The sequence below is a fragment of the Schistocerca americana genome, chromosome 4 (assembly GCF_021461395.2).
Source record: "Schistocerca americana isolate TAMUIC-IGC-003095 chromosome 4, iqSchAmer2.1, whole genome shotgun sequence".
NCBI classification, from domain to species: domain Eukaryota; kingdom Metazoa; phylum Arthropoda; class Insecta; order Orthoptera; family Acrididae; genus Schistocerca; species Schistocerca americana.
Genome location: NC_060122.1, coordinates 151,166,113 through 151,186,246, shown reverse-complemented (window position 1 = coordinate 151,186,246; position 20,134 = coordinate 151,166,113). Strand labels below are relative to the sequence as shown.

The 20,134-nt window shown below is 38.3% G+C and overlaps 1 protein-coding gene across 8 annotated transcripts; it reads right to left on the bottom strand.

The window, feature by feature from the left end:
• Window positions 1–1,243: 1,243 nt before the first annotated feature.
• On the bottom strand, window positions 1,244–19,089 carry LOC124613106 (constitutive coactivator of peroxisome proliferator-activated receptor gamma-like). 8 transcript variants are annotated; one of them, XM_047141702.1, is made up of 2 exons: window positions 18,819–19,089; window positions 1,244–3,238 (listed from the first exon to the last, which is right to left on the bottom strand). In XM_047141702.1, the coding sequence occupies exon 2, from the start codon at window positions 3,196–3,198 to the stop codon at window positions 1,396–1,398; it is 1,803 nt and encodes a 600-aa protein (XP_046997658.1). In that variant the 5' UTR covers window positions 3,199–3,238; window positions 18,819–19,089; the 3' UTR covers window positions 1,244–1,395. The 8 variants fall into 8 exon arrangements, with proteins under 8 accessions (XP_046997658.1, XP_046997659.1, XP_046997664.1 ...); XM_047141703.1 differs by having other exon boundaries at window positions 18,902–19,089; XM_047141708.1 differs by lacking the exon at window positions 18,819–19,089 and adding an exon at window positions 18,524–18,669.
• Window positions 19,090–20,134: the final 1,045 nt, after the last annotated feature.

The window sequence follows — 20,134 nt, the reverse complement described above, 5'->3', positions numbered from 1 at the left end:
CACTCATAAGTGGTGCAAATGCCCATAACAGGAAGACATGCTGCTGAAGCCATAAAACTTGAACTATAGAGCAGTGGAAGAAATCATACCATGGTATTCTATGAGCTATGTGGATACTCTGCACAATCACATTACTGCCAAGGACTTTGAGACCACTTTGACTGATCCAGTCCATCCCACGGCACAATGTTTGTTCCCCAATGGTGACGCTGTGATCCCAGACAACAAGGCTCCTGTTCACACAGCTCGATCATCCAGGACTGGTTTTGTGATCATGAGGATAAATTGTCACGTCTCCCATGGCCATGACAGCCACCAGATCTCAAGATTATTGAGCCTCTGTAGTCTTTGGAGAGAAGGATACATGATCACTATCCACCTCCATCATCGTTACCTGAACTTCCCACTATTTTGCAGGAAGAATGGTATAAGTTTCCTTGAAAACCACACAGAACCTATGTTTATCTAGTCCAATATGTTTGAAAGCTATTCGAATGCCAACAGTTTCCGTACTCCGTATCAGGTACAGTAACGTGTTGTATTTTTTTGTGTTTCCACATCTTTGTCCACTGCCTGTCTGGTGTCGGAAGGTGTGGAAGCTGAATGTATGCCAGAGGGTATGGACCTGAATACTCACTAGGGGTCTCTGTTCTCCGGCACGCACCTGCGCTGTGAGCCTCAACGTGTGAGGGCGCCACTCTCCGTACCAAGTGAAGTCCGTAGCCAATCGCGTTTCCCGCAGTCAGGTACACTGGCGTCTGGGCGGTACTACTCCAGCAGTCTGGTATTTGCCGTAGTTCGCGTCTGCATCATGACCGTACTGCGTTCCAGTTCCGTGGGTTGAGATACCTACTGCCATTCTTTGGAGCATTCCTGCATTGTTGTTGTTGTCTCGCCATGTCTATCAACCTAGTTTTTGCTTGCTTTCCTTGTGTTGTGTCCTGGTCGGTCGTAGTGTCTGTCGTCCCCTACTTGTTCATCTATCCTGTCTGATCGTAGTTAGCGATACCACCAGCAGCCCCCCTGCCTGGCAGCTTTGCATCTCCATTCTCTGCTGTGCACCGCTTGCTGGTCGACCACAGTTATAACAGCCTCTATGCCTTTCACATCTACTTTAAGTTTAAAAAATAGATATATGAAAGAACACCCTTTACATTACTAAATGAAAAAAAGAAAAGAAACAGACTTATCTACCACACAAAGTCAATTCAAGGTGTTTTTTATTCTATCAAAACTATGTTTATTTCAACACCAATGTTATATAAAATGTGAATAACCTAATATACATGTTTACTGAGTAGGCCTATGACAATATCTTTTACATAAAAAGTCATCACACGGCTAGAAGTGACAACCTGATTGAACAAGAACCATAATACATTATGATAAGAAAAATCATTCACCCACAATTAGGTTTCTCACATTCCAAAACTGTTGAACTTGATAAGAGCTTCGTAGTTCATGCCGTGGGGAATGACCCCTCTTCATATTATAGTACAAGTGTTGGAATAACTTACCATCAAAATAATTAGACGGTAAACCATCTTGAGGTGGGATTGGAAAGCCACACGCTCCATTTACATCAAACACATGTACCAGTAATCTAAGATACAATGTTGTGAGTCTAATGGCTCTGGCATCTGGCCATCTTACTACAATCTTAGAAAGCCAAGACGTGTCACACTGCTCCATAATTACTGAAACCACTATAAACAGGTCCAGTTCTTCAGGAGTGATAAAGACTGGATGAACTTCATGAATCATGTAAAACAATGCTGCCGCTGGGGCAACAAGATGGGTTTGAAGATGTCTCAGTCTTAGTGCTGGAAGTTTTGGTGATATTATCCATGACAGCAAAGTCCATCTTTCATTCATAACTGGTTCATCTTTCTTCCGATGATCCCATAATGTGAGTAAACCTGAGTGCTTTATCCTGCCTGGCAAAGGTTTCAGAATAGGTACTGCATATGGCCTCTCTAAACTTTCTCTTCCTGTCACACACCATTCTTCCATTGAATCTGCCTGAGGGCACTCAGACAATATAACAGAGTAAAGTCTCTGTCTAATCCCTCGAGTTATAATTCCTGAACTAGGAATATCCATTTTCCTGAAGTCTTCCATGTATGTGCTAGCTTCATATGGCATTTGCATAACTGTTGCATATATACTTGATGGTATGTCATTTCTTTTGTGTTTTGATGTTGCTTCAAGTATTATTTGTTCCCAGCTTGTTTGAGCATTACTTCTTTGAGCAATACTGTCTCCCTCATTTTCACCTGGTATATAACTCAAAATGCTCTGATGAAGGCTGTCACACATAGAAATATCGTTAAACACAACCCTGCATATTTCTTCAACGTAGTCATGCAAACCACTGCCCACCGGAGGGAAATTTCTTATGTAATCAGCTACACCAAGGGCAATATCTTCAAATTTATTTCCAGTTTTTCTTTGACAATATGTGGTGTGAAAGTTTTTCAGTTTTTCTGCAGGTATAATGTCATTTCCCATCAGAGAGGCAAAAAGAGGCAGATGCAGTACACTTAATTTCAAACAGTCTGCAAGTGCTTTCGTGTTAAAATTAACTGTTTCTAATGTCACTAAATCTAAGTTCTCAGCAGAGAAATAATACGGTGCTGAATTGTAAATGATAAAATCGCTGTCTTGGCCCATGACTGCAAAACAAGAATTATTTCTTGCAAACTCTGCAATTTCAAAATCACACTCTTGCACTGAGGTGTGGACCTCACAGTGACATAAATGTTTAAAAATACATCTTGCAAAATGATTAAGTCCAGCAGGCTGCTGATAAGGAAACCTTTCTTCCCAAAAATGTCTTTGTGACAAAGAATCAAATATTCTCTCAATATCCCTAATGCTTCTTTTCCTTCTTTGAATCCATGTCTCCCTCTTCTCATTTACAGTTGGACCATCAAAAAAGAACACCAACTTTATTCCGACATTCTGGAATCTATCAACAAAGCCACAGCAATTTTCCACAAACTGTTTGAACTGCCCTCCACAAACCCAGCTGTTGTTACCATATATCCTACGAAGACAGGATGGACCATCTACAACTATTGTAGGACTTCTGCCAGTGGTGTTTTGGTACTGCTGTGACAGATGTTCAATATTTACACGCTCACACACATCCGAACAATTATCAGTGCAATAAGTTTGCAGTCCTTTTACACCCATGGTGTTACCATGCTTTGTTTATGGGTACTTGGATTTTAACCTGTAAGAAATTAAAAATTATATTAGTACAAAGCAGTGCTTAGCTTGACTTACATAACATTCCTTGTTACAAAATGACAACTGACTAGTGCAAATGAAGAAAGAAAGGATGAGACATGGAATGGTCGATTAGGATTCATTAACTTCCTAAAGCACTAATTCTGCAGATGCCGTTACTTTGCATGCTCAATAAAGTTGAACTTTACACTAAAAATCATAGTTCATTTCAATTTTAAATAATTAATGAAATGCTCATGGCAAACCTGATGTGTGAAATTTTAATATTTTACATATATAACATCTATGGCATCAATCATAGCAAAGGCATGAAACATATATTCCACCCATAATAATCATAAATTCATTGACCTGCTTTTAATTAAACTGGCTGAGGATAAAATATACATTCAGTGACAACCTGGAAATGAAAAATCATCTTTTGTTTGTGTGTACACTGAATAATTTACTTCAGTGTCAACTTGGATAGAGAGTTATGCAAATGTTGCCATGCGATGTCTCACTTTGAAACAATACACAATTATCCAATCTGCACTAATTTCAATATCAAGCACTACATCAAACAAAATGCGGTGGAAAAAAAAGGAATTTATTACTCCCAACATAGCCATACACACTTTTGTATAAGATTCCAAATATGGCAAGTATTTTTATGGGAGCTAAAAAAGTATCCTTCTGGCGATTGACAACAGAGATTTATGACTTGGGAAGATCATATAAGAAAAAGCTGCTCAGAAAAAAGCAGCAGTGTATTTTTAATGAAGAAAATAGCCACTCAGTTGATGTATATACACTGTAAAGATTTACTATGGGCTAATTCATCCACATTTATTGTAGTAGAATAATATGAGGAGTGGCAGGGAAAGTGCATATGAACAGACTGCCAGAGAGAGAGAGAGAGAGAGAGAGAGAGAGAGAGAGAGAGAGAGAGAGAGAGAGAGAGTATACTATCACCAAGAGAGTCCTGTAAAAGCATATTCAAAGAATTTGAAATTTTAACTGTCTCCTCTATGTATGTATTTGAAACCATCATGTATATCCAGTGAAAATAAACACCAATGCTAAACAACGAATTACGTGATTACAGCACAAGAGTTAAAGATGATTATCGCATCCGCAACACCCTCCTACAACTGGCTGATGAAGAGCGGAGTAAAGCTGTGTGCTTATAATACAACAGACTACCAGGTACAAATGGTTCAAATGGCTCTGAACACTATGGGACTTAACTTCTGAGGTCATCAGTCCCATAGAACTTTAAACTACTTAAATCTAACTAACCTAAGGACATCACACACATCCATGCCCGAGGCAGGATTCGAACCTGCAACCGGAGTGGTCGCGCGGTTCCAGACTGAAGCGCCTGGAACCGCTCAGCCACACCGGTCAGCACTACCAGGTACTGTAGTCTAAAAAATACAAAAACATTGCCAAACTTCAAAACAAAATGAAACAAGCATTTCAAAACAACATGTTTGTACAGTGTTAAGAAATATTACAAGACTAGTTCAAAAGAACTAGAAAGAAATTGTAATACTGAGACAGTAACCTGAGAAATGAAATTTGCCTCACATTTCATCAACACTCAAAACCATTAAAGTAGAAAATGAAATTGGATGCCTATATCTAGTAAATTAAATTAGTATTAAAGTTTTCATTGATATTTCATTAATTATTGTACATATATTTTTATGTAAGAGTACTGTAAAATAAAATATGTGCTCAAATTTTAATTTAACCTGTAACTGTAGTTGTAAATGGATATTGGCATATCCAATATCCTTCTGACAGTAATTTAAGGATGAATGTATAAGTAAATAGATAAATATACCTAAAAACAAAGATGATGTGACTTACCAAACGAAAGCGCTGGCACGTCGATAGACACACAAACAAACACAAACATACACACACAATTCAAGCTTTCGCAACAAACTGTTGCCTCATCAGGAAAGAGGGAAGGAGAGGGAAAGACGAAAAGATGTGGGTTTTAAGGGAGAGGGTAAGGAGTGATTCCAATCCCGGGAGCGGAAAGACTTACCTCAGGGGGAAAAAAGGACAGGTATACACTCGCACACACACTCATATCCATCCGCACATACACAGACACAAGCAGATATGTATGTGCGGATGGATATGAGTGTGTGTGCGAGTGTATACCCGTCCTTTTTTCCCCCTAAGGTAAGTCTTTCCGCTCCCGGGATTGGAATGACTCCTTACCCTCTCCCTTAAAACCCACATCCTTTCGTCTTTCCCTCTCCTTCCCTCTTTCCTGATGAGGCAACAGTTTGTTGTAAAAGCTTGAATTTTGTGTGTATGTTTGTGTTTGTTTGTGTGTCTATCGACGTGCCAGCGCTTTCGTTTGGTAAGTCACATCATCTTTGTTTTTAGGTACATTTTGCCCATGTGGAATGTTTCCCTCTATTAATTAAATAGATAAATAAATATATGAAGTCAATCTATGGCGGTGGAGGTAGACACTGTCTCTCATTTGCACCTTACATACAAAATCTGATACAAGTATCCACAAGAGTTACCAGTTGCATCAAGTAACCAAGATGTGTGATCGAGAGAGCTACTCTGCATAAAGACCTGGAATCAATAATATTTCTATGTATCTTGCAAGTATGGATGACACCCTAGGATTCAAGCAAACAAAGAGCACATATCAAAGAGTATCCTTGGGAAAAGGTATATGAAAGATAATGCTAACATAAGTACACATTTAATATTTCAGCATTTAACTACAGATTTTATTACACTGTGAATTGGAAAAGAAGGATTAATATGTTACAAATATGGTACTAAAACCAGATTACTTTTAACATGAGAGAGGTACAACTGCTCCATTATATGTAGTTCAATATGAAAAATGCAGCTGAAACATACACATATGTACATGCTCTTTCATGTCTGCATTACATACTATAGCTCATATGAATGTGATGCAGAGATGTGCAGAAACAAAATACAAGTTGTAGCACAGAGGCTGAGGCCATCATTCTGCTACATTTGTCTGTCACAACTGCTTATGAGTGTGAACTGAACATTTAGAACTGATCTTGCATTGCTACACACTTGCATGAATATTTTGCCATTCTAACTGACACAAAGGAAATGTAATTAATATGACAAACAATTGAGAAATCCCTACGTATAACCATTTTTGAAAGGAAGTCCCCATCTGGCCCAAACACCAGGGTGCCAGGAGTGAGAAAGAGCAAGTGTTGTGGGAAAAATATAGAAAGCAGCCTGGTGACACCACACAACACTCTGCCTCCCCAGTGCAGAATTCACTGTACACCTGTAATGTTATGTGCTGACTGCTCTGGCTCCAGGACTTTTTTTAAAAAAAATGTACTGACTACAGTAACATCAGAGCTATAAAGGATTATCACTGTATAGCTAGGACACACACTGGTTCCCATAAGGCACTGTTCCTTGTATTACATAATCAATGGCTAAACCATTATAACAATAACTACTAAGGCCATTTACACACATAGAAGTAATCCTTAAGGAGTATGCCTGCAGGTTAGACCTTGAGAATTTCCACAGTTTCACTGGTGGTCACAGACAGCACAGAAAATCCTCAATATTTTCTTCACTCTTTGAGATATGGAGCCAGACACATCAGATGAAGGCTAATTAGCTGTTGTCAGTTGATTGTATAGGGCGTGCATTACAGCTTACAGGAAATTGTGCAAAATAAAATGTGCATTGTGCAAGATGTGACTACTGAAGAGAACAAAGTTGGTTCACATAAATTTCTTTCAAAGTTGAAAATTTCTCCCAAAGAACTTCAGATTTAGTTAACAATGGATCTGAGACTCATTTGACTACTGAAAGCAAAGGGGTTATCCATTACTGACTTGCTGGTCCTATCGTAGCTTCACCAGAACCGCATTAGCTGTCACTTTTGGGGGTTCCTGTAGGGTCTTGACAGCTACTGTAACAGTCTTGGGGCACAAACAGTTCCCACTGTACTTGCCTCTAAGAATGTGGATGAAGGGTTGGGCTTTTTACAAGGGATCCTTGTAAGGAACAATGAGAAGGAACAATGTGATAATGAATGAAATAATACAAAACAGCCTGAAAATCAATCCCCTAAAAGAGACCATGGCTTGAAGGATGATGTGAACTGAAGAGAAGGCAATGGAAGGAGATGTTAAATGATAGACTATGGTAGGAAAGAGAAGCTTGGAAGAGGCTCTGCATAAGCAGAAATGTCTCAGGGAGGAGGAGGAGGAGGAGGAGGAGAAGAAGAAGAAATTGACAATGAGCATCAGCACGTGTTTTCAAATGTTATTCAGTCACTTCATTAATTAAGGAAAGAAGTACCACTATGAAGGCAGCTACTACACCCATGAATCATAAGTAAAAGGAAAAGACTGCAAAGAACAAAGGTACACACTGAAACTACTCATTTTAAGCACATCGACTGGTATATACTACCAGTATAAGCTTCTGATTAGCCTGAGTTCAGAGCTATTTTTATTTTTATATATTTCATTTATTTATTTATTTTTGCTAACTTCAGTTCCTAATGTTGATAATATTCTTGAATACACCACCTTTGATGACATTCAGCTCAATCTTCATTGTCTCATTCTCCTTGGTGCTTCAAAGCAAGTAATGTGAGCCATACGGATGTTTGGGTCAGTCCAGGAAGCATGCAAAGATTGATAAAAATTCTTTCAAGAAGTCATGGAACATTATGAGGTTCGCATACAATAGACATATACGGATGGAGCTTGATGAAATTTCTAAGCATTTGCATACAGCAGGTTTGGACTGCACAACCAGACTACAGGCATTAGAAAAATAATTTCACTTGCTACTCTTGTAGCCTCTGGCATGAGTGCTTCTGCACAAGCATTCAGTAACTATTCAAATCTATATTCTTAAGTCCAAACTTCAAGAATTAACTGTATGTGTATAGCATGTCCATCATTTGTGCAATTTCTAACAGCTGCTTCAATTTATTTTTATGTACCTTGCCCATTTCCATACTCCTGTGGGGGGGTCTCCTTCATGATAGGATTTACAAGACATAATGGACGAACGAATAATAAAACATGAGATTTAAATTTCAGACTAGTTAACAATACACAATGTCTAAACAGTTATCAGTTCACTTGCCATGTCAAATTTGGATAAAATTCTGAACTTTCGATGGACAGCTTCCATCATTGTCATCAGGGACTAAAACTGACTGCTGTGAAATGGCAAGGTTCCCTCTTTTAATACCACAGGATGGCATCTGATTGGCTGGATTATATCATGATGGTACAAGCAGAGCTGGTGCCCTCTAAATCCACAGATTTTGCTTGCACTAGCTAGCACTGCAATTCACCATCCATCGCATCAAGTGGTGAATTGCGAGAGGTATTCCTCTGTATCTTTTCCTTGTCAAGTGTATGCTTCCACAAATTGCTAAGTGCTTAGCTGGTGTGCCTATTCAAGTTGTTTTCGCAAAGTCTAATTTTACTGCTTTTCTGATCACAGAGTCTCAATAGGTCAATGCATGAGCAAGTATTCTTGTCTATTAAAACAAAATCTTGAGCTTAGTTTACAGGCTGTGCTCTGCCATCACTGATTTATCCAAATGCCTGTATTTATGGTGATGCTGGTGCTTGAGGCAATAATTAACAACCACCTGTATAGACTGGCTGACGTAACTCTTGCTATGCTCATTAGGAATGTTACAAATCTGCGGAATTCTCAAGCTGTGATTATTTTTAACCGGTCACAATATTTCTTTAATTTCTAGGTGGCCGGAAGATTTATCTAATTTCTAGCCTGTTTAGGACTCTACCAGTCTTGCTAGTTGTTGCACTGCATAACAGAAGCTGCGCTATGTGTTGGTCCTCTTGGCTTGTTTGAATGGTGTCACATCCCTCTGAATGGAAATCAGAGGGACAACTCGACCAGTCTGTGTACAGAAAACTGACCCATACAGATCTGTATCCCAATGGGTGTAGCTTTCTCCATCCAGCTCAGAAGAGAGCTACGCTGAATGCCTAAGTGCACAGAGCCAGAAATGTTTCAGATATGGAGCACTTCAGTTCTGAGATTAAGCAGCAGTTCGTTGATTATTGGAGTGATATACATCCCAAAATATGATTTACAGTGAAGTTGGAGAAGTGCTCCATATCTGAAACATTTCTGTACACAGACTGGTCGAGTTGTCCCTCTGATTTCCATTCAGCCAACATGTAACTTCCCCTCCTTCTCCAACTTCACTGTAAATCATATTTTGGGATGTATATCACTCCAATAATCAACGAACTGCTGCAGTGCCTCACTACCACGTAACTGGATTAAAAATGTATCATCAACATATCTGAAAAAACAAGATGGCTGGAAGGAAGCACTGTTCAGTGGTCGTTCTTCAAAATCTCCCATGAAAAAATTATCTATGGCTGGTGACAGTGGTGAACCCATGGCTGTTCCAGCAATCATTTTATAATGATTTCCACCATACAAGAAGTCTACGGTTTACAACATCAAGGCTAAGCATGACTTCATTCAGGCCTATCCTCATCTGCTTTATGATATCAACAAACAGTTGTGAGTTTTTAATATGATGTCTACCATGACCATCATTATCTAGGAGAGCTGATAGCACTAGTAATTTGTCTCAATGGAAAACTGGCAAAGTGTTTAACTAAACTATTGGCACCTATAGCCGCTTGCTGTAGAGATCATATGAAAAACTCACAAAAGTTTGTTGATATTATAAAAACAGATGAGGGTAGGCCTGAATGAAGTCATGGTCAGCCTTGATGTGGTCTCCCAGTTTATGAAGATACCAGTGGAAGATACATTAAAACTGTTGGCTGCTCATTCCTCACCAGAAATTTTGAAATTATTTTGACACACTTTAATGACTGTTTACTTCTTGTATGGTGGAAATTATTATGAAACGGCTGGTGGAACAGCCATTACTTTGCCATTGGCACCAGCCTCAGCTAACTTTTTCAGGGAAGATTTTGAAGAACGAACATTGAACAGTGCTCCCTTCCAGCCATCTTGTTTCTCCAGATATGCTGACAATACAGTTCTAATCTGGCCGCATGGCAGTGAGGTGCTGCAGCAGTTCACTGATCATTTGAATGTCATAGATCCCAACATAAGATTTACAGTGGAGGTGGAGGACATGAAGTTACCTTTCTTAGATGTGTTGGCCAAACGGAAATCAGATGGATGACCTGGCTATTCTGTGTAAAGAAAATCAATGCACACAAATCTGTATCTCAATGGGTGTAGCTTTCACCATCCAGCTTAGAAAAGAGCTATGCTGAACACCTTAGCACACAGGGCCAAAAATATTTTGAACATGGACTGCCTCGGTTCCAAGATTAAACATCTCAATATAGTGTTCAGAAAGAACGGATATCCAGTCCATGACATTAGACCAACGCTGTTGAGAAAACCTAGGCCATTCAACCAATCCAAGAGGACCTACACGTAGCATGGCTTCGATTCTGCAGCACAGCAACCAGCAAGATTGGTAGAGTCCTAAACAGCCAAGAATCAGACCAGTCTTCCCGCCACCCAGAAAAATTAAAGAAATGTTGCGACCAGTTAAAGACAATCTCAGTCTGAGAATGCTGGAAATTTATAACATTCCTTGTGAGTGTTTCACGAGTTACATGGGCCAGTCTATATGGACAGTTGCCAATTGTTGTGACGAGCATCAACATAACCTTAAATAAAAGTCTGTGGATAAATCACTGGTGGCAGAGCACAGCCTGTTAAATAAGCACAAGATTTTATTTGAACAAATGAGAATACTTGCTTGGGACTTTGTGATCAGACAAGCAGCTGAAATTAGACTTTGTGAAAACAACTTGAACAGAGACACCGGTTATGTGCTTAGCAACGTATGAAAGCATCCACTTGAGAAGAAAAAACCATAGAGGAATACTTCTCACAGTTCAATTCCTGTTGCAAAAGATGGTGCTGCAAGCAACACTAGAAAGCGGATGCAAAGTCTGTAGACATAGTGGCCACCATCCCTGTGTGCAGCATCATGATGTAATCCAGTCAATCAGATGGGTCCTGTTAGTATTAAAGAGAGAACCTTGCCAGTTCATGACAGTCAATTTTTGGTCACTGACAACAATGATGGAGGCTATCATTGAAAGCTTAGAATTTTATCCAAATTTGATGCGGCATGTGAACCGACCACATTTTATGCACGGAATCCGTCATAAAGAACTTCGTAGCCATATACACACAATGCAGATATCAACTGATGTGCTGATTACTGCAAAGTAAAAATTTCCCCACAGCTATTACATTTATATAAATGATAAGTACTATAATTCGGTATTAGATAATGGTTTATTCATCCATTTGCATCCAACATGAAAAACAAATTTAACAGTTTACATACAATTACTTCACATACAAATTAACAGCACAACAGCAGATTTACTATGTGCATATTCTTAAGTTATGCATGTACAGCTAACACGAGAAAAGTAAAAGCACAGTGTTTCACTGAGTGCCATGATTCAGTTCTGGGTCATATAGACACTTAGCTACTACGCACTTAATTGTTTGCCCTCTAATTTACAGTTTTGAACATGGCAGTCTCTCAGCAACTGTATATAAGTTTCAATGGAGAAATAACACAGCCAACTGCTTGCAAATAACTGTTTAGTACACTAAGGATGTCTTCATCAGAATGCAATTTTAAAAATCGTAAAGTTACATTGCGAGAAGGCAACAGTCAAGATTTAGAGCAGATAAGCTCATACCAAAAATTAAGAACGTTGGTACATTTTTAATTTTTGACTTCAGCTTCTCTGCTCTAAACCTTGGCTATTGCCTTCTCACAATGTAACTTTACAGCTTTTAAATTTCATTCTGATGAAGACATTCTTAGAGGTGTTGAAACCTATGTCAATGTACTAAACAATTATTTGCAACTGGTTGGCTGTGTTATTTCTCCGTTGGCCCTCTAACTGTTGGCCTACTCTAACTGTATATACATATACAGTATGTATGTGTGGATGGATATGTGTGTGTGTGCGAGTGTATACCCGTCCTTTTTCCCCCCTAAGGTAAGTCTTTCCGCTCCCGGGATTGGAATGACTCCTTACCCTCTCCCTTAAAACCCACTTCCTTTCGTCTTCCCCTCTCCTTCCCTCTTTCCTGATGAGGCAACAGTTTGTTGCGAAAGCTTGAATTTTGTGTGTATGTTTGTGTTTGTTTGTGTGTCTATCGACCTGCCAACGCTTTTGTTCGGTAAGTCACCTAGTCACCTCATCTTTGTTTTTTATATATATATATATATATATATATATATATATATATATATATCCTTAAAAACTTGCAAAGAGAACTTGTGTTGGCTAGCAGAAGTTCATTTCTTGCAATTTGTTCATTTGATCCATCAAGCCAAAAGTACACTGTGTTGATTTTACAAGGCATAGGTCTTAGATTTTCACATTTACAATAATTTTGTGTTTTTTAATTTTCTAATGACATTATTTGGATCTTCCACCAAGCAAAGACCAGATGTATCATCAGCATACATTTTGATGAATGACTCACTATTTTGAGTACCTGGAAGATCATTTTCATATCTTAAAAAAAAAAAAATGTTTCCTACATTGAAATCTGTGACATACCAAATTTTATGATTCTAGTTCTGCACCTTTACCTGTCTATGATGCTACCACTGCCATTCATGATTTCAGTGCCCTGTTGTCTATTTGTCAAATACAACTGTAGTAATGTTATAAGATTTCCATCTAGAGTATCATTGGCAACAGTGTACCATGGTGAAACCTTTCAAAAGCTTTGAAAAGATCTAGGAAGACTCCTGCAACTTCCTTACTTCATAGGGTTTTTTATAGAGCCTTATGCATAAAGTGCATTGTTGTTGACATTGTACTCCATTTTCTTCTGAAGCCATGGTGCAAATCCCCTAATGTATCCTTACTGTTATAATTATCCACAATGTGTTGTACTTTTTTTCCAATAGTTTACTGAAGCCAGAAATTAGGACAGTAGGTCTCAGTATATTTACTCCTTAATAAAAATGGTTCAAATGGCTCTGAGCACTATGGGACTTAACATCTATGGTCATCAGTCCCCTAGAACTTAGAACTACTTAAACCTAACTAACCTAAGGACATCACACACATCCATGCCCGAGGCAGGATTCGAACCTGCGACCGTAGCAGTCGTGCGGCTCCGGACTGAGCGCCTAGAACCGCTAGACCACCGCGGCCGGCTACTCCTTAATGAAATTTGTCCTAAACAATATATTCCTTTTTCCAACCAATAGCTCAGTTCATACATACAATACCAGGAACAAAAATGATACACACAAGGACTTAAAAGCACTTACTTTAGTTCAAAAAGGGGTCCATTACTCAGGAACACTCATCTTCAATAATTTGCCAGCAAACATAAAAAACTTGGGAGCCTGAAAGACTTACTAGTGGCCATCTCCTTCTACTCCATTGACGAATTTTTTAATAGAAACAAATGATGTATTGTATATACTCATACTATTAGTATTGTTATTTCAGCCTTTTTAAAAAAAAAAAATAAAAAATAAAAAAAGAAATGACATGTTCCACATCGACGAGGATCTCCTCAGCACGGATCTATGGAACGAAAAACTAATCTAATCTAGTTTTGGAGATGTTTACTATCTTCAGATCTAAACAAAAGATCAACAAACTGTCAACTTCAAGTTACTGAGAAACATATTTTCCTGAAAAACACGTCACGAGTTATTATGTAAACCAGTGCTATAACTTAGGCTATTTACCAGCTGAAGTACATCTTTTATATATCTACCTTTGGAATCTCACACAGTCTCTGTAGTTGATGAGTCAATGGTACACTGTTTTCTAGTAATCTGTGTTCTACAACATTCAAGGTTTCTGATTATTATTGGATCACTTACACATTTAGTGTGAACAGTTACTTTTCTATCATTAAATTTATTTCCAGATGGACCTGACTGCTGAGTTTTAGAGTTTAATTTAGTTCAAATGGACTGTCTTTTAATCTAGTGACTATAGGCCAATAGGATCCCACAACACAATCTGAGCTCTGTATCTGTGCAAACTAAAGCACAAGTAGTCGCATGATATTTTGATATGCAAACACTCAGTTTGGATCTACTTGACTCAAAACTACGCTATAAGTGCAGATGATAGCGCAAAAGACTGCTCAGCCTTTGGCTCGGGTTTAATCATCAGCACCATCCCACATCCAATTTTTGCATTGTTCTCTGGTTCAATTTAGGAAATCAAATGGAAAACACATTTGAAAACACCATCTCTGACAGGCTGCTTGAATGTATGTGTGCAACAGTCTGATTGGCTAACCTCAATGGTAATTAATTTGGAAACACCACAACGTATCGAATTTCTTCTTAACAATTATTTCTCTGCCAACCTACCCTGCAACACACTTACAAGCTTCTCAAACCGTTTCTAATCACCCTGAACATTTGAAACTAATCACACATACTGCAGTAAGCTTACATCAATTGCAGTATGGTGGGACCTTCTTCTTTTGTTAGGCAGTGGTAGCTGGTCCCATTCTTCACATCCTCATGTGCTGACACCAGCTCCTCTCTCTTCTAGACAAAGCTTTATTTTTTGCGATGGATTTTGATATGTATAAGATCTGCTCATCCTTCGGACAAAATTATCAATTAGTAAGTTGTTAGCCATATTCTCCAGAAATTCATGTTTTGTAACTTTATCACCAGAGCTCAGTTTGTATAGAATTTATAATTCAGAGCAGGCATGTTTGCCACATGAAGAAACACTGCTAATGGCCATCTTATCGTTCTTTTGCCAACACTGTAATTACTACATAACTGATCACAAGCCTCTACCTCACTTTTTGTATGGTTGTAATACATTGTAATTTCTGGATTTTTCTAAGAGCATCATTATGCATCATGGAGATAATACAACAGATCACGATTTGGTTGAACGTACGACACCTTTGTCACATCTTCTGTAAAGCTGAACAGGATTGAAGCTACAGTTCTCCGCTGATTGTGCAAAATTTTTTTGTAGAATATCTGGGCTGCTCTTTCATATTTCAATGAACACCAACCTGTTTCCCAATATAACTCTTGTGAGAGGCACACAGGTGCACCCGTTGTCAGTAATTACATTTATGCCAGTGCCTGCTACAGGAATAACAAGATATACCACTACTTCTGAAGGCTTGTTTAGTTTGTTGAAAGGACTACCTGGCTGTGTACCTGCTCATATTTGAAATTTCATAGGATAAAACGTTTAGAGTCTACCAAAGCCAAAAACTGTATGCTGTATTTCTTTGGCTTTATTGGAAGATACTGTCAGGAGAAACATTGTCCTCAAAACGGAATGAATTTCTCGTAAGCTGTCATAGATTCCCCAGCAGTATACAACTTCAGATATCTTGCAATAGTGTGATAGGCTCACACAGCATCTGACTTGTCAGTCTTTTTCTTCTTGTCTCTAACATTTTATCATCAAAGCGAATGCAGCAAAGTAAATACAGGAATCTTGCATATGGCACTGTAACTGCAAGTACATCCCACCCATCTATATCCCACAGGTCTCTGAAATAGAGTTTGGAACCTCTGTAAGCTCCTGTGTACAGTAGAAGACACAGAAAGATATTCATCTTCACACGGTCTGTATCTTGAGCATTGTATGACCTGTCAAACTGTCCATGAATATTCATAATCAATTCATATTAATGTACACGACAATGTCATCAATTAATTAATGATCATAATAAATACAGAAAATTTCACTGGAGTCTTCACTAACGTGGCCAGCACTAAAATGCTTGAGTTACGAGAAATAGTGTTATTGTTTTTTGGTCTTCCCCTAAGACTAACTGATTCCATTTGTCATTCAATCTTCAATCATGCTGTAACCTTTAATAACAAACAAATTTGAAGATTCATCACTTGAACAGGCAACGTCTGAATCTGTATCATGGTCACTTCTTTTAATGTTCTGCTTTCCATTTTCTAAGCTCTCCTCACACACAGGTTGTTTGTCATTGTCTCATAATCATTTCCACATCTGTGAGAAACTTGGACTTTTTCTGGAAGCATTTGAGAAACAACACTAGAAAATACTATGAATACAATCAGTGTTTCCTAAAACATGCCGAGGAGAACTTCAGGGGTGTGGAAAGAGCCAAGGTATACATTAACATGAGACAAAGACAGGATAAAAAATTAATCTGTATACTGCATGAACAATAAAATATCATTCTAACACTTAAAAATATCACACTTAAGTCACCTAAATTTAATCAAGTATATCAGTAATAAAGGTGCTACTTTGAAAAAAAGGCGCTATCTTCTCAGTTCCACAGGAGGCCTACGCCTGTAATTGCTGTTTATCTGCTGTCAGGAGCTTAATATACTTGATTACAGTAGTATATTTGAAGGGAAATATTTTTATATCTATAAATGTGAAGCCCTATTAACAGTAAATTATTGCTTGCTTACAGCTTCATAACAAACGCTGTTAATTGTCAAGATGCAAGTAATACTTTTGAGTCCTTGAATCTAGACATTCATATAATTTGTAGTAAATATGGCTAATCAGGTATGTTTTTAATTTTCTCTTGAACTGGTAAGTATTCTCCATGTCTTGCCTTATGTTATATGGTAGCTTACTGCATATCTTACCACCACAGAACACATACCATTCAGAACCACAAACAAGGAGGCGAAGTTTACATAAAATTAGTTTTGTGTCTTGCATTGAGATTTTGTATAACACATTCATTTGAAACAGCAGCAACAAAAACCACCTGATGCATTGCAAACAGAAACATTGAATGTAAAGCACATATACAAAGCTGAAACTAACACAAAGCATATTGTGAGGTCTTTGTGTGCCACAGTGATCTACTCACAATTTATATGTTGTTTGCACTGCAATAGTTTATGCATCATCCTGAAGAAAATGTAAGGGCAGAAGCAAGACAATGTGCCATCCAATGGAACATACTACAGAATAAAATGACATGCTACTGATGTACACATCCATGTAATTGCCAAAACAACACTATCTGAAGAAAGGCATGGTAGCCCAAAACTGGAAAAACTCATCAGAAAGCAGGACTGAAAGTTAATTATAATAAACCAAACATAATGTATAGTAAACCCATGAATATAAAATTTAATATATTAACAGTAAGCCGATAATAGCAATTGACAAGTTTTTGTATTTCGTTTCGCTGAAGTAAGTAATTGGATAGACAACAAAAGAATTAAACAGAAGAGTAAAAATGGCCTATGGTGTTTTTGGTAAAATAAATAAAATTTTAAAAACTAAGTCTACCAAGTTTCCAACATGTCTAAAAAGGAAAGGGCTGGCCTACATTCTATATTTTATTGCTACAATTGATGTAAGGCAGCAAGTCATTCAAATACGAAAGGCTGCACAGCTAACAAGACAAAAATTCTTGTTGAGATATGTTTATAGGGAATTACTACAGGTTAGGAAAACAATCACGTGAATTAGGTTCCTGTAACAGCCTAGAGTACGAGTCATAATTATGACTGTATTGAAAATGAAATTGGGACAAGCGAATGGGTGATCAGGGACCAGAGAAGAGATATGCTATAGGCCTATAGGAATTTAAGAGACAATTAAAGACAGAGATAAGTTAATGGCAGGTTGGTCGATGACATTACAAAACATACATGATCAATGTAAGCACGGTAGCAGAAGAGATGGAAAACTCCAGTGGGTATTTATCCAGCAGTGGATGCCAAATGGTAGATTTCTTGAAAGTCTGCAGATGTGTCATTATGATGCAAATCAGGAATTTATTCCCGATATGAAGCATTGTCTGCGCTACATTAGTATGTATCTAATGACAACATCTCTCTCCTACTATTATTTTCTTTCTCCAGACTGAATGCTCTGACTGAAAAAAAGCGGAATTTCTTGAAGACACGTTTAATTGGTGGTTTTCAGCAACTAGCGCAATTTTTTTAAAATTGTAACTAAATTGGTTAAGTACAATAAAGTACCAAGGTTGATTTTATATTCTACGACTTAGGCCTAACGTCATTGAAATCTAATACGCCGCATTGAAATACCTTCAGAATGGAATGTTTTGAGGTAAAATTTCGTTGCTCTTACTGTGAATGGATCCCAACTGTACAAAATGATTGAACTGCCACGTCACGTTCAATTATTGCCATGTTAAATAAAGTATAAATAAAGGATAAAGAAATATTGCTAACATTTGAAATGTAACTTCAAACGCACACACTTCACATTTCTGTCCAATGACAACCTCGCACTGGCCAAACAATATTTCCTTACGCCTGTACTAAAATCCAACAAGAAATCTCTAGAAAGAAAATATAGCGAAAGTGCAAATGAGAAATGAAAACAGCGTCTGAAAAGCAAACCTCACAAAAAAGAAGAAGCCATTATAACAGTGTGACATGTCAAAAGTGTTCAATGCATGCAGTAAATAGCAGTCTGAGTGTTAAATTAAATTATTGGTTGTATGAAAAATATTCTCAAACACGCCTGAAACTTATCGCCGAGACAGCAACGTTTAGAAGCGTCCACACGAGCCCTCTTTTTCCGTTCAACTTTGCGCATGCGCTTACTTTTCCAACAACGGAAGTATGCATCCGTTATTTCTTCGCATTGGAGGGCGTTCGTTGTATTGCACTGCTTCCTATGTTCGATGGGAATCTCTTGCGCTGTTGGAAGGCCCCATTAGCTAGCAAACAATTTGTCAAACTGTACTATGTTTGCCAAACGTTTGACGTATGTGGTGCTGTTTGATGTGTACGTCAAGCATAGACTCATGTTTGGCGTCTTTTTGAGAAAGTTTGATTGGCGGAAAGTTAGACAAGATGGCAGACGTTGTTTGTTTTGATGTTTCGCCGAATATGTTTTGTGAATATTGGCAGTGACCTGAAGCGGCACGAAGCCAGCCGACTTCAAAGGATTACATAAGGACCAAGTAAAAATCCGCGATCAGTCGACGATTACAAAAGGTAATCATATGGAACGCCACTTCCACCCTGTACACGGGAATGAGTACCCGAGCGAAATGGCGCAGTGGTTTTTATTTAATCGTGTAAGAAACACACACTATAGCTTACAAGTTATACAAAATGTCCCAAAACATGGTACTATGAGCATTATAAGCATTACAATTAAATGCGGCGTGACCGGTATGCAGCAACTTCGTATGCTTCCTTGGTGGCATTGATGACATTCTGTGGCGTGCATGACGTTGGGCATAGGCTACAGACAAGAAGATGGCTCATTGTCTGTTCTTCACCACATTCACATGCTGTGGAGTCGAATGCAAACCCCCACTTTTTTAAATTGGTCTTCGTTAGGGTGACCAGACGTCCGGATTAATCCGGACATGTCCTTTTTAGCTCTTTGTCCGGGGTCCGATCGGATTTTTAGTGTCCGGCTTTTTCGCAAAGTTGAGCGTAATACAGTTAAATTTACAATTCGTCCCGTTCTATTGCTCTTTTCTTAAATACTTTAACTATTGGCACAACCTTCGTGATAAACACGCACGAAAGCGGTGTTAGTAGGTGGCACCAGGATCGTCGATGTTATCGTTGATCGACCTATAAGCGAATGCAAATATCGATTATTTAAAATTTTCGTTTTATATCTTGGCTTTGTATTGGCTTGGCTTCGTGTAGTGCACGCGTGATTTTTGAGCGTAATTTTTAACCGAGTGAGTTACGTAAAATATTTGGCTATGCCTAAACGAAAGTGTACATTTTCTGATGTCCATTCCTGCAAATATCCGGCTTACAAGAAAGGGAGCAATGAATTTGAAGCGGAGTGTAAGATATGTGGAGCTG

Bases quoted from the DNA above. Each gene is read 5' to 3' on its own strand.
- LOC124613106 (XM_047141702.1), bottom strand. From the start codon at position 3,198: ATGGGTGTAAAAGGACTGCAAACTTATTGCACTGATAATTGTTCGGAT.